Raw genomic sequence first — 15810 nt, forward strand, 5'->3', positions numbered from 1 at the left:
TAAAATACTGTAGGGTAACGGAAAACTATATCCTGTATCCCCGCACTGAGAACCGTACGCGTTATTCCAAAGACGCACCAAGCAAAATCTAATTTATATATCCATCTATATCTATCTATCGATATTATTGTGTACATCGTGTATAATTACATGTTAATGCAGTATCAGTTGATATAACGCGCGGACAACGGAGTTGCTCGTTATTCAAAGCGTAATAAAAGGCAGTGTCTATATCGAGCCGCGTATATATCTATACATCTATCTATCTACCCATCCATCTAGCCATTTACTTATCCATCTATCTACCTAACTACTTATCCGTCCATCTATGTTTCTAAGCACAGCTAACATCACTGGACAGCATTGTTACTACCAACACGCACACTAATAAGTTAATTAATCATCATTAGTTAATTACATTAATTAAATAATAAATAACGACAGCAAAGCAAGTAAATATAACTGACGTCACATCGTTTTCAGAATACATAAGATCATGACGTTTCATCCCTGGAATGTAATCGGCTCATGGACGTAAATATTAAAAAAGTCGGAGAAGCTGTCTATATATCGCAGAAACGTGTTCAGCTAATACGCTGGTTCTTTGTTTGCAATAGAATAGTATTTCCGAAGACGAGCTAGCTTCATGCGTCTACGTGTAACATCGGTGTGTGGTGTCCTTGTATCGTGCCCTGGCGCAGTGGTTATAGCACTAGAATCGTTTGCATGAAAGCCTCTCGACGTGTTCATGTCGCCGCTGCCGTCGGCACGCGTTCATCCGTTTACAACGATTATGATTGGCGCACTGGAAAATAAATACCACTCTGAGCTGTAATTTAGATATGTATATCTATATAATATAAATACTATGGATTGTCAAAGTTTCGAGGCAGTATAAAAAAAATTCAACTACAAATACACAGAGACCAGATTCTGTTCACGTGTCTATTGACGCAAAAGTGGAGATAAAGAGACACTCACCTATGGCTCGTGTTTGTTGATCTTGTTGAGTACGCTGGATATACCGACCAGCGCGAGACCGACCATCGTCAGCGCCACGCCCACCCAGTGCATGCACCCACTGCGGTGACTGGGATGTAGGGGGAGGGTAACTTCCAGCAGTACATAGGTAGGCAGACCAACACTCATTAGATCAAGCGTGTCCGATCACCGAGGAACGATAAAGCTGTCAACTCTGAAACGGATATTGCTAAGAAAAAATAAACAAAACTTAAAAGTTGTGAACTAATGAAATAGCTAAAACCCTAATATTCATCACTCAATATCTATTACGGTATACATAATTATCATCCTATAACCATGATGGGGTAGGACAACATTCCCACAAAAAATTGTTACATTGAGTAACATTTATTTCATAACTCAATTATAGATTGAATATTCACCATAATTTCTATGGAAAACAATGCATAACGGAATCCATAACTTGTAGTACACAAGTAAAAATGAAACGGAATGCAATGTTAATGATTTTTCACCAACAAAGGGCCAATACTATTCAAGCAGTGTTAATGTTCGCAGAAATCAATGATTTGCCATAAAACACATCTGCCAGCAAGATAGCAGGGCATTGGTCAAGACAAAGATTTACTCAACTTGCTGTGATGAGGACTCCAGCCTTTTATTAAAAAGGTTCTTTGAAACTCTGTAACAGAAATATATAAAACCGTAATGACACGTACGCTCCATATAGAATCCACCGATACACAGATACTGAGTGACAACAATAGCTTAGTCTATAAAACATTCTATGTACGACTGAAATCCAATTTAGAGTACGTTTACATATTAGACTTAGACGAAATGGCTATGAAACTAAACGCGGTTGTATCGTGGCCACCCAGGGAGAATGCCGATAGAGCGGATTTACTCTGAGTACGTACAGGGTCGAAGGCACTGTAGACAAGCAGACCGACTCCCCACACAACGATGGTCCTGCAGGCATCCACGAGGGATCGATGCACCGCTGAAGCAACAAAAGAACACCCGTGCTTTAGCATGAGCAGGAAACAACATAATAATACATAATGCGATATAATAATAACATAAAACACGATACATAGAAAACATATAAATAATATGATAAATGAATAACATAGATCAGTACAACTGGTACTGTGACAGTTATAAAAATGCACTGATCCTCAAGTGACCAGAAGTCATACCCGTCATCGACTTTGTCACGGCAAGACCACCAAAGAAGTTGTAGAAGGCGATGGACATCAGGTAGACAGGGAGACGACAAGCAGCTTGAGATCGTTGCCGATCTGGTAGAGAGCGTCCAAGCTGTTCTCGTAGTTGCCATTGATGTCGTTGCCAGGAATGAAGAACATGGCCGGTAGGACGACCTTCAAAGTGCGCAAAAAACCACAGATGTATCAGGAGCGCGTAACAAAAGAATACGTTGTGTTGAGTATGGCTATTAATATTGTTTTATGAATTGTTTGACACATCAGTTTGTAATCCCATGCTGCCACCTGGTGGCTGGGATGGTGTCAGCCCAGTTGTGCTGTCTTCTTGTTGAGTATGAAACAAACTAGGTCCACCATTATTTTTGGTTACTCTCAAATTCAGTTGTGTGTTGGAGTTGTGTGTTAAAACGACAAAATATCTCCATATGTCTTCCCAACGAGGTTGCTGCGTGGACACGTTGTGTCATTATGCACCAGCGAGTTATCCATTTTATCACGTACTCCTCATCACTCTTATTTGTAATATACTCCTGAGTATTTCTATTATTATGTACTACTGAGTATTTCTTTTATTATGTACACCCGAGTATTCTATCTATCTATCTATCTATCTTTCTCTCTATCTCTATCTCTATCGCTATCTCTCTCTTTCTCTCTTACCATGTTCTCCCGATTACGCTCTTTGTACTCCAGAACACACATGTATAGAACTCCACGAGAACTCTATACGAATATTCATGGGAACTCTCAGCAGTGAAACATTTCTTGCTCAAATTATATTACAGCACTGTTAACTAATGAGCCTAGTTACTAACTATACTACTTTTAGGAGTGTAGGCCCACTCACACACTGTTACTCAAGCCAACTGGTTACGTGAAAACCCACCTGGGTCAGAAATGCTGACCCAACAACTTCTGATTCATGACTCACCAAACTCAAGATGAAAAATCAAAATGTTCCTTCCACTCCAACAACCTAAAATGGAAATTCCATCAAAGTTTTAATGACTCACAAAAATCAACAAACACATCTACTTACGGCTGCTGCATAGAAATTAATTTGTATGTTGTTGTGCTTCGCACACGGAAATGGAAATGCCTTGTATATTGTATAATAATATCTTGTATATTGTATAATAATATCTCTGTACTATGGTATAAAAATTTGCTCTCTCGCCCCCGAACTCAATATATCTTGTATATTGTATAATATCTTGTATTATGTTATATCATTCAGTGGATAATATATAGTAGTATCAATACTGTGTATCCAAGTATAGCAAGCAACATGAACATAGAATGCTAGTAGTAAGTATATATATATATATATATACTTATATATAATTTATATTACAGAGTAGCTAATAGGGAATTATTTTATTTTTTATTAATTTTCTATTTTTAATTTTTAATTCTTATTATTATAATTTTATTATTTATTTTTAGATTCCCTATATTACCCTGCTATTATATATATATGTATATATGTAGGCCTTCAGATCATGCGACTCACGTGCAGTGGCCATGCTTTATTCAAACGATTCTTAGAAACAGTTTTGCTCACATAATCAATCTGGAAGTCGTGACTGACTAGCATGATCTCAGTATAGAGAGATTCCTGGAAACATCAAACACCAAATTAGCCATGTATGGATCACACTATCGTAAACACAACGGCAAAACAATTTCCAACACATGGTGCTAGAATTGGACTACGTCAGATGAGCTAATAAAACAAAAGGTAAAAAATACATGCTCTCAAACGGATCAATTTTAAAGGACAAGATATTTAAAGGATTTTAAAGGACAAGAGTATTTACAGGTATTTGTATATACTACGCTGGAACCCCGCGCCTACGCGCGGGCTTAGTGACTGTGTAGCATGTGTTACCCAGCAAAGTAGTGTTATGTGTTAGGTGTTATATGGAGGCTTAGTTTGTCACCATGTTTTGTTTGTTTTAATGGTCGAGATGTCAATACAATACATGTACAATCTATGCTTACATGAGTTTCATGCCTCAGCACGAGCATAGGTTTCATGCACAGCTGGAGCGATGGTTTCAGGCCTCAGACGGAGCATGAGTTTCATGCTCGCACGGAGTATGTAGTTTCATGCTGAGCTGAGAGCATGAGTTTCATGCTACAGCCCGGAGCATGAGTTACGATGTCAGCCTACGAAGCATGGTTTTCATGTCAGCACGAAGCATGAGCTATGTCATGCCTCAGCACGGAGCATGCAGTTTCATGCTCCGCGACGGAGCATGAGTTTCATAGCCTCCAGCACCGAGCATGAGTTGCATGGGTAAGCACGAGCATGCAGCTTTCTGCTCAGCTGGAGCATGGTTTCATGCTCAGCACGGAGCATTGATTTCTGCTCAGGCCTGGGAGCATGAGTTTCATGTCCCTCAGCACGGAGCTATGACGTTTTAATGCTGATGCACGGAGCATGAGTTTCTGCTGAGCCCGGAGCAGGGATTTATGCTCAGCCTGCGAGATGATTTCTGCTCATGCCTGGAGCTGAGTTTAGCTAGCAGATGCATGAGTTTCATGCTCAGCACGGGCATGAGTTTCGCATGCCTCAGAACGGAGCATGTCGTTTCATGCTCAGCACGGGAAGCAACTGAGTTTCGCATGCTCGCACGAAAGCCATGAGTTTCATGCTCCAGCACAGAGCTTAGTTTCATGCTCAGCATCGGAGAATGAGTTTCCATGCTCAGCCTGGAGCATGAGTTTCATGCCTCAAGCCACCTGAGCATGAGTTTCCATGCTCAGCTGGAGCATGGATTTCATGCTCAAGCACGGAGCATGAGTTTCATGTCAGCACGGAGAATGAGTTTCAGGCTCAGCACGAGCATGAGTTTCAATGTAGCCGAGCATGAGTTTTCATTCTCAGCACAGAGCATGAGTTTTAATGCTCGCTTCGGAGCATGAGTTCAATGCTCAGCACGGAGACATGAGGTCTCATGCTCAGCACAAGAGCATGAGTTTCGATGCCTCAGCAAGAGCTAGTTCATGCTGAAGACGGGCATAGTTCATGCTCAGACGAAGCATGGTTTCATGCTCAGCACGGAGCATGAGTTTCATGCTCAGCACGGAGCATGAGTTTCATGCTCAGCACGGAGCATGAGTTTCATGCTCAGCCACGGAGCATGAGTTTCGATGCTCAGCTGAGCAATGAGTTTTAGATGCTCAGCACGGAGACATGAGTTGTTCCATGCCTCAGCCAGGAGCATAGTTTCATGCTCAGCACGGAGCGATGAGTTTCATGCCTCAGCACGGAGTCATGAGTTTCATGCTGAGCCGAAGCATGGTTTCGATGCTCGCAAGAGCATGAGTTCTATGCTGAGCACGCGAGCATGATTTCATGCTTTTTTTGAGCACGCGAAGCATGGTTTCTGTCTCAGCACGAGAAGATGAGTTTTCGATCGCTCAGCACGGAGCATGATTTCATGGCTCAGCACGGGAGCATGAGTCTCTGTGCGGCTCAGCACGCGAGCATGGTTTTGTGCTCAGCCTGGGCATGAGTTTCATGCTCAGGCACAGAGAATGGAGTTTTCTATGCTCAGCCGCGGAGCATGAGTTTTCATGCTCAGGCCAGAGCATGAGTTCAATGCTCGCACGAGCATGGTGTCGATGCTTCAGCCTGGGCATGAGTTCATGGTCAGCAGGGGCAGTGAGCTTTCATGCTCAGCCTGGGACATGGCTTCCTGCTCAGCACGGAAGCATGAGTTTCATAATGCTCAGCACGGAGCATGGTTTCATGCTCAGCAGAAACCTTACGTGTGCGGTCGATTTTCACTTGAGTTTCATGGTCTCGCCTTATTAGAATTATAATTGAGAATATCTGTCGTGGTTGATATTTTGGTTCCGGGAGGCTGACAACTTCAGCGTGTGCAGGGTATGTGAAGATTCCTGCTCAGTGTGCGGCGCATGGTATTTAGTTATTCCGAGTATGCTAGCGACCATATCGACTTGGTTTCAGCCTGCACTCGCCGTCATGTGACCGCTCGTGCACCATAGCTGCACAGACAGCTGGCACCCTCACAAATGTGTTGGTCTCGCGGAGCTGAAACTCGCAGTAGCTTGCGGAGTGTCTGTTGAAATTCCTGCTGGGCACGAAGCTCACGCTCATTGCTGAGCCGACGAACCCACGTCGAGCGGAGGCCTTTACTACATAATCACCAACGACCCCAGATAGCCATTACAGACAAAAGCAGCTAATAATAAACATGCGTGACAAGAAAATTGGTCCGCTGCAAACTGCATCACTTATTGTACTACCTTAAGGGAGAAAACACATTTTACGATTTTTTTATTCTGGGTCTACTATATTTATTGTAATTTGTGACGACAACGTCGGTCAAATGATTAATATAATAATGCTGCAGGTACTTATTTGATGGCGTTAAAGCCAAGTATTGCGTATGTATAGCAACGGTTACAATGGTGCAAGAGACATGCTTGTGCAATTTATTACCAAAGGGAAGTGGCACGCAGGAGAAGATGTATGCGTCAATGAGCCTGGCATTGCTGGGCGTTGCCTTGTGACTGTGAGCAACGCAGGTAAGGAAGATACTTTACTCTGTACGCTCGACACGGGCTTACTAGCGCGTCATATCTACCTATGCTGCGAGCCATGTTACGCTGCGCTGTTCATGCATGGCAGATGAAGCTGATGAAGGCTTCACGTGCGCGACAGCACGCTTGCTACATGTCAAGCTCCTCTCCAACATATGGCCCCTGATGCAACAAGCTCGTGAGCTACAGCTGATACTGTGCTACTGAGCTGTGCTACTTGGAGAGGAAAAAGTAAGCAATCGAGCGCACTAGCTGCTCGTATACCCGTGTACGTGTTGTTGTTCAATATTATGTGAGGATAATCAATGCTATTAACTGGTGCATGGCCAGTGTTATGTCACGCTGCCACGCTGTCGTGTTGTTTTACTTCCTTCTTCCTTCTATTACTAGAACAGGTAGAAGGGGTATATATATAGTTTATGCCTAAATGCGGGGATTACAAAATACATGCTATCCAAACCTAAATTTACCCACATTACCTATATATTGATTATACATTGTCACGGTGAGTAAAAATTTCTTTTCAATGCCGATGATTTAGTTATCAAAGGAAAAGAACAACCTTTGATTAGTCGTCTTTTTTTAATTATGTAGATTCCTATTCTTCTCTAAACAGGTGAATCAGGACATATACTTTTGCAAGCATTCCAGTACTACTCCATTACTGGGACCGCATGACTGGGACTACTCCATGCACTTCCCAACAAAATCTGAATTTAGATGGTTACTGCGCATCAAAAACGGCCTTTCGTTTTGGCGCTTTAGCAAATCTCCGTGTGGTCTTGGCTTGAGAGTTCCAAGCGGATTTCCTTCGTGTGTCGCGTTACTAGTTGGATCGATTGCTCTGCCCACGGTGTGGACATACCATAGAGATGGCAACTCCAACGAAGAGATGCAATTGATACTCCAACCTGGTGGAACTTCTGTATTCTATATATGGACGGACCAAAGTGAAAGTCAGTGAGTATAAGCTATAGTAACATGTTCATATTACCTTTTTTATCCCAATATCAGGATATTAAATTAACGCATGAATTATTGAACGCAGCTTTAATATTGCTTAGACTTAGAGCCGCTTTAATTCTCTATTTCCACAGCAAAATTACAATGAATATTACCGATGGCACCTGGCACTTTCTATGCACAACCTACGACAGTACTACCAGATTGGACACAGTCTTCGTGGATGACCACGAAAAATACATTGGCATTACCTCGCAACAAGTGAACTTCATCGCTGACACAGGGGCTAACTTCATAATAGGACAGGATGTTGACAATACACAGACGGACACTGATCAAACAGAAGCATTCGTGGGGGATTTAGCTGACCTGAACGTGTACGATCGTATCCTGACTGATGCCGAGGTTGCAACAATCAGAACCTCTTGTCTCTCTAATGGCGGCTCTGCCATAAAGTGGCTTGACTTCAAGACCATAATAGGTGAAGGTATATCGCTGGACATGCCATCTAACTGTACACCGTGAGGCCAATATTTCGGTTTCAGAAGAGCAAATATACTTTGACGCTCTCTCGCGTCAGATTAATTACTTATGAACTCCTAATGAACTTATGAACTTATGAATGAACCTTACTCATGAATTACTTACTCATGAACATTATGAACTCCTAATTACTTATGAATCGCGAGAGATTAATTACTTACGAACTCCTAAATGTTAGAAGTGCCACTGTGCATAATAGTGATTATAACCACTTATTCGTAAACTACTTTATTTTATAGACAAGCTTTACCTTGCAATCGATTAGCAATCTTCTGGAGATCTATGGGCCTATGGCTAGTAAAGATGTTTTCTGTGATACGTACATCGAAATTAAATTAAAACCAATCTGGGAGACTAGATCGATGTTATCGTATATAATTTAAACACTGTAAATATTTAAAAATAGTCGAGCATGGAAACATTGAAATAATTAAACATGGACATATGGGAAGAAATTCAGATTTTTTGTACCGGCCCTGGGGGCTGGTAACAGCAGTTTTTTTACCAGCCCTCACCATAATTTACCATCCCTCACAAATTTTGTTTTTTTATCAAAAATAAAGACAAGATCGACTGTTTCACTGACTCGAGTTGATCGCAAGATCTTGCTTGTTGGAAAAATGTTGTAGTGTGCGGCATCTCGTATAGTAGCTGTTGAACAAACTATAAGTATAATGCAGATCGTGAATGATGTCTGAAGTGTTTTTGTCAACGTCATGTTTCACGCTTGCATTCATGATTTTAAATTTGCAAAACGTTGATAAATTACGGCATGATATCCTTCAGGTAAAACAGTAATGTAGGCTAATTGCTCATGAATGCTATAAACAAAAATGTATAGGTACTCGCTAACACGTCGGACACGCTCGGAGGGCCCGTGTTTTGCCAATGTTACTGGCCCTCCAAATAATTTGCCAGCATATATGCCAGTGGGCCGGTGCTAATTTTGCACCCTGATGAAACAATTAACAGATGAGTATTGAATGAACAATAAACATAAACGCTGGCATATACTAGTTTTCCGCACTCACTTTTCGTTTACGCATTCACTTGTTTTAGAATAGAGCTTAAGAGGTTTAGGAGGCAACCATCAGTACCCTTCTGCCAATTGTTCAACGTTGCACTACTTTTCAGATTTTTGTGTGGTAAACATCAGTACTAGGGTGCACTAATCTGCATCATACACGTTAAGGTAAACGTTCTGCGTCATGTGGACGTCTAGAAAGCATGAAAGTAAGATTGGTGTTGTCGAGAAATTGTGCAATTCTGTCGTGAAGTGACATATAGCCACCGTGACCGGTCGGCCATTTTACCCTCACCATAATTTACCATCTCTCACAAATTTTGTTTTTTTATCAAAAATAAAGACAAGATCGACTGTTTCACTGACCCGAGTTGATCGCAAGATCTTGCTTGTCGGAAAAATGTTGTAGTGTGCGGCATCTCGTATAGTAGCTGTTGAACAAACTATAAGTATAATGTAGATCGTGAATGATGTCTGAAGTGTTTTTGTCAACGTCATGTTTCACGCTTGCATTCATGATTTTAAATTTGTAAAATGTTGATAAATTACGGCATGATATCCTTCAGGTAAAACAGTAATGTAGGCTAATTGCTCATGAATGCTATAAACAAAAATGTATAGGTACTCACTAACACGTCTGAAACCACCAGCTCGGAGGGCCGGTGTTTTGCCAATGTTACTGGCCCTCCAACTAATTTTGCACCCTGATGGAATAATTAACAGATGAGTATTGAATGAACAATAAACATAAACGTTGGCATACTAGTTTTCCGCACTCGCTTTTCGTTTACGCATTCACTTGTTTTAGAATAGAGCTTAAGAGGTTTAGGAGGCAACCATCGATCAGTACCCTTCTGCTAATTGTTCAACGTTGCACTACTTTTCAGATTTTTGTGTGGTAAACATCAGTACTAGAGTGAACGAATCTGCATCATACACGTTAAGGTAAACGTTCTGCGTCATGTGGACGTTTAGAAAGCATGAAAGTAAGATTGGTGTTGTCGAGAAATTGTGCAATTCTGTCGTGAAGTGACATATAGCCACCGTGACCGGTCGGCCATTTTTGTCGGTGAAACAGGATCCGACTACACGCTGGAAATGTGCATAATTTAGCTAGCAAATGTTTTGATCGGAGCATATGGACCTTGAATCTGTGCATTTAGCATGAATAAAGTGTGGGTTGCGTATGAGTCAAAACTCTCTGGGTATTTTTAATTAGTGTTTTTGTCATACGTATTTAGGCCTAGGCCGAGCAGCTACTGCATAGGGATGCCCACTACTGTTGATAGGGTCTATGTCCCCCAGGGTACTGCCGGAACATACCCTGGTACTAAATACTACTATCTAACATGCCGGACCGTACCTCGCCTACTCCACTAATGAGTCTAGGGAGTCGCCTACGCCTACTCCCTAACCCTAACCCTAACCATATCAGCTAGATATAGTTACCAGGGTACGTTCCGGTATACCGGACCGTACCCAGGGTACGTTCCGGCAGTACCCTGGAGGACATAGACCCTATCAGCCCCACTACTGCTGGAAAACATCTCTATACTAGTTTATTAAAAGAGCAGATACGCATTCATCGTAACACAGAAGCATCCCTCACTCCACCGTGGCACATGCGCAGTCTGTGGCCATGCGCGGGAATATGATGCACCTATAATTACATTCAGCACAGGTGTCCGTGCGTCCGTGCGTCAGGCTGTATATGTCCGCCGCAACACGCAAAATGTCAACGCACATAAATGGCAGAAGGCAGAAAGGTGCGATATGATATGACTACTAGGCGCTTTAATTTAATTTAATTTTTTTTTTTTTAGGGTTAGGGTTAGGGTTTTTTTTTTTAAGTGCCTAGTAGTCATATCCTAAGTGCCTAGTAGTCATATCATATCGCACCTATCTGCCTGCATTGTTAGATGCGACCACCCACGTTAGATATCGCTCGCGTGCGCAGCCAGTGACATATTGCCACCGTGACCGGTCGGCCATTTTAGTCTGTGAAACAGGATCCGACTACACGCTGGAAATGTGCATAATTTAGCTAGCAAATGTTTTGATCGGAGCATATGAACCTTGAATCTGTGCATTTAGCATGAATAAAGTGTGGGTTGCGTATGGGTCAAAACTCTCTGGGTATTTTTAATTAGTGTTTGTGTCATACGTATTTAGGCCTAGGCCGAGCAGCCACTGCATAGGGATGCCCACTACTGTTGAAAAACATCGCTATACTAGTTTATTAAAAGAGCAGATACGCATTCATCGTAACACAGGAGCATCCCTCACTCCACCATGGCACATGCGCAGTCTGTGGTCATGCGCGGGAACATGATGCACCTATAATTACATTCAGCACAGGTGTCCGTGCGTCCGTGCGTCAGGCTGTATATGTCCGCCGCAACACGCAAAATGTCAACGCACGTAAATGCGAGGTAGTCCCCGACGAGCGGTCACACCATGTCCCCTGCATTGTTAGATGTGACCACCCACGTTAGATATCGCTCGCGTGCGAGGCTGGGCTTTCTACGCCTGTCTCGCGACTCACCTGTTTACGAGGACCTCTCTCACGCACTTGCACTGCCTTCTGACCACCTGCTCAAAGTCGGACGGGCTCAGAGGCAAGGCTTCCTCTCTCATCTGTCGATACGACACGAATCTCACGTCGGCGTACCTAGAATCACGAGCGTAACACGCGAAAGTTATCTTATGCCAGCTGTCTAAACCCTAATCAACACAGCAAACCTACGAGATTTACCTTTGACACTATCCTTCCCAAACTAAATGCTAACGTTATCAATAATGCATTATTACTACGCACGATATTACTACTCATTAAATAAGTTCATTCGGTTGGTAGAATAATATAAATAACAAAGTTAATTTTACTCAACCGTGCTGGTTTGAACAATTAAACAATAAAAAAATATATAAAAAAATATATATAAAAAAAATGAAAAAACAAAATTTTACTTTGTTATTTATATTTAGATATTACTACTATCAAGTCACTAACATATATTGTATACATTTGTGTTTGTGAGGATCATGTTCATGCTAGTATCGATGAGGGCTTCTGATTAAAATAAGAACTGAGGATATAAACCAAGACAAGTGGGAGCATCAATAGATACCTGTCCTGGTAGAGATTGTGCAGTCTCTGCATCACAGGATTCGTAATGAACAGGTGCTGACTCAGACATTGCTTAGCATTGCTGAATGAGTCACGCTATGGTACCGGTGACCTTACAAGCCTACAGCAGACAGTCCCAAATCAACAACGCAAGCCATGCACGACTTCAACCCAAATGCTATTCACCTTGTAGTACAATTCGATGGTGAAGTCCATGACAAGCTGTGATCAATTTCCTTACTTTAAAAACATTCGTCCTCTTACACCAAGTGTGGTTGCATGGCAGCACCAATTGCTTATTTTTGCAACAACTGTTTATAAACTTTAACAAATTTATCTTGACCACTCCATAAAATTTTATCGTATTTTATAAATCAATACTTCGAAACGCTGATGCTTTATCGGATAAATATCTTAGACATAAAGGTTTGACTAGTGCTTTGGCGTGACAACAAAATTTGTTGTAGTTTACCACAAATAGGGATGTTACTCATTCCAGTGCAAAATTATGACAAAAATCAAAACAGAATTAATAATTGCTTTTTTAAAATTTTAACAAATATTTTGTTTCACGTGACTGATACACATTATCAGTCCTATTCAATAACATTATTTACAAACACAACTGACTTAAAATGCTTGATATTATACCTTAATGGAAAGGTTTTTGGTGATGCAAACACTTTCAACCTACCCCTTTCGTGTGGATCTTTCAATATGTAATCCACTGAAAAATATAACCATGACATCATTGGACTAACATTGGTAATGTTGGTGCACTTGCAAACACTATTACTGTGCATAAAACATAATATTCATACTCAGTGCTAAACATGTAAAATAAGAAAGACAGATCAGTAGGAACACTAGATGCGTTTTGATAGATTTGCACGAACACTTGGTTAACGTTATTCTATGCGAACCAACACCTTACTTTGATACAAACATTGGATGTGCAGTCACTCGTTACACAAACAACGGCAGTTTACCGATGGCTTGCTGAAGACTGAATCTGTAGTTGTTTTCCACTTCAGTATTCAACTCTTCGAGTAGTTTCTTCTTATGCTTCGCTCCCATACCCCGAGCCACACAAATTCTTCGCTCCACATTCTTCATTTGATCGCTAGGCGGTACAGCTAACATCGCTCCCTTGATGCCATTTTCAATGTAAAATTTGTACTTCTGTAATAATCGAAACCTTCGTCGGTAAAACTTGGCAGAACGATCAATATTTGCAGAGAAATCTATTCATTGTTTGTACAGGTGTTTATCCAGACGTTACGTGCAGTAATATATCAGGAGATGCGGCATTCAACTTGCCTCAAGGTCACTGCTGCTTGGCTCCTGCTCACTCCTAGACTCCTGCAGCTCATGATGTTCCATTATCTCTATCTGCTCTAAGGGAGAAGCAGGCCGGCTAGCACTACAAGCCTGCCAGTCCCTGGAAAACATCCAATAACCTAATTAAGGTTCAATTCACGATTGCGATTCAAGACCACCTGGAGGAGAAGTGTGGAGGAGGAACTGAAGGAGATGGGCTTCTCGCGAGGACAGACGCTGCATGCAGGCTGCCCAGGACAGATCCCACCGGAGGGACACTATTCGTACGGCCTTATGTCCCATCAGGGGAGCAAGAGGATAAGTGTAAGTGTCACGATTGTGAATAGCAAACATTATACCTCTACTTAATTACAGCCTTTGCATAAGGAACGTTACATCTTCATTCTTACATACACCTGCACAATGTTGGATAGCATCAGGAGACATAAAGAGATATTACACGATTCACCCTCATCATAATTATATAGAGATCTATACACCTATCGTTGAAACACTATACCTATTATTACTATCCATCCTCTTCTTCTTAGCTGGTCTTATTGGCGAGAGAGCTTTCTTTTGCTTGTAGTCACCAGCTGACGTAAGTATTAAGCAGTCATTAAACAAATATATTATACATGGAAATTAATTAGAAACCAAAGCAACAATAATTGCGGCATGCACCTCCCCATCTGATCAAGTCTAATTAAATATGATGAGCAATAGATTACTGAGGCTAGTTAATGAAATTGTCCTCGCATTGTCCAGTATTTCTAACTATGAGGCTATACCATCAAGAGCTGATATAACTGCTTATATATGGTCTATATACTTATATAGATTATTCATGTTATTTACAGAATTTATATATCTTATATTACATACTTATATATGCATAATAAGTATTATTAACTCGTGACACTATCACGGGCCATGTGTGTGAGCGATTAGGCGCGGACGACCCGCGGGAAGTGGGAGTATCGCCACCACCCACTGTCGCGTAGGCAAAGTAGTTACTTAATGTATCGTGAAAGGTAAATTAATGGTATCAGCGTCGCTGCTGTTTTCTTGATTTACAGCGCGAGTTTTGCATTACGCGAAGATATTTGCAATAGCCGCGTATCACCTTAATAACAATAAAAATTTACTTGAAGAATAACAAGAACAATCACTTACAAGAGATACCGGCAGGACGCGGGGGAAACTGCCCAGGCGCGTGGCGAGCACTGGTAAAAATAAATGTGATTAAACAATAATTCAATGTATTAGTATATAATATATATATATATTATATATATATATATATATATATATATTATATATATAACATTATTTGTGTAATCCAACTGTACCAACTCTAACTGATTTCTTGACCGCTGGTGGTGCTGGCTGCAACAGTGAGTTTCCAAACACAGATTGACATTGAGCGAGGCAAGCTTGGACGCTGCCCGTGCCGTGGAAGGAAACGCTACCACCAACGGGGGGGGGGGTGGGGGTGGGGGTGCATGGCCCAGCGATTCCATAGCGAACAACGTACAACTCCACACTGCGAACAACCTGAACATGAGGAACCGTCACAAACAATCAGATAGAAGATTCACGCGCTAATGCGAGCGATATATCCTAGCCAATATGTTGTTTTGCGTGTGTTCGAGTGTTGGGCCGGGTCCAAGACAGAGATCGTTGACCTATATAGCAGACAAGGGAATAATTTCAGGTGTATGAAAACGAGGAGCGAGAAAGTCGTGGGAGGTCAGGATTTCCGATTGGAGCGGGTATAGCTGGATTCGTCTTCGCGTAGGTCCGTGTACTTCAAGCGTTGTACAAGCAATCGGGTAGGCGATAGTTACTTATGGACTGCAGTAAATACTAGTATAGATTACTACGATTAAGTGGAGTAATTCTATGCTAAAGTACTGCTAAGTAGAAATAACATTAGTGATGCTATTCATTGTATAGTTATATATATATAATATATATAATAATTAGTTTGGCTGTTATCAACTGTAAGGCCAACTCTACGTGATTTCTTGATCATA

The 15810-nt window shown here is 41.5% G+C and overlaps 1 protein-coding gene and 1 long non-coding RNA gene across 2 annotated transcripts in view; both read right to left on the reverse strand.

Annotated features, from left to right (window-relative positions):
• The window catches only part of LOC106816293, a 1492-nt gene extending 348 nt beyond the window's left edge, over window positions 1-1144 (reverse strand). Inside the window, exons 1-2 of the long non-coding RNA XR_001394868.1 lie at window positions 982-1144; window positions 1-805 (exon numbers count right to left, since the gene is read on the reverse strand). The exon at window positions 1-805 is cut by the window's left edge and continues 348 nt beyond it. This is a non-coding gene — a long non-coding RNA (uncharacterized LOC106816293). The remainder of the gene's footprint in view (window positions 806-981) is intronic.
• Window positions 1145-12461: 11317 nt separating this feature from the next.
• On the reverse strand, window positions 12462-14446 carry LOC106816295 (dynein heavy chain 3, axonemal-like). Its single transcript, XM_014820877.1, has 5 exons — window positions 14292-14446; window positions 13772-13892; window positions 13441-13633; window positions 13146-13178; window positions 12462-12572 (listed from the first exon to the last, which is right to left on the reverse strand). Exons 1-5 carry the CDS (start codon window positions 14306-14308, stop codon window positions 12565-12567), a joined length of 372 nt encoding a protein of 123 aa, XP_014676363.1. The 5' UTR covers window positions 14309-14446; the 3' UTR covers window positions 12462-12564.
• Between the last annotated feature and the right edge of the window lie 1364 nt (window positions 14447-15810).

The sequence above is a fragment of the Priapulus caudatus genome, unplaced genomic scaffold, assembly GCF_000485595.1.
Source record: "Priapulus caudatus unplaced genomic scaffold, Priapulus_caudatus-5.0.1 Scaffold1338, whole genome shotgun sequence".
Lineage (NCBI taxonomy): Eukaryota > Metazoa > Priapulida > Priapulimorpha > Priapulimorphida > Priapulidae > Priapulus > Priapulus caudatus.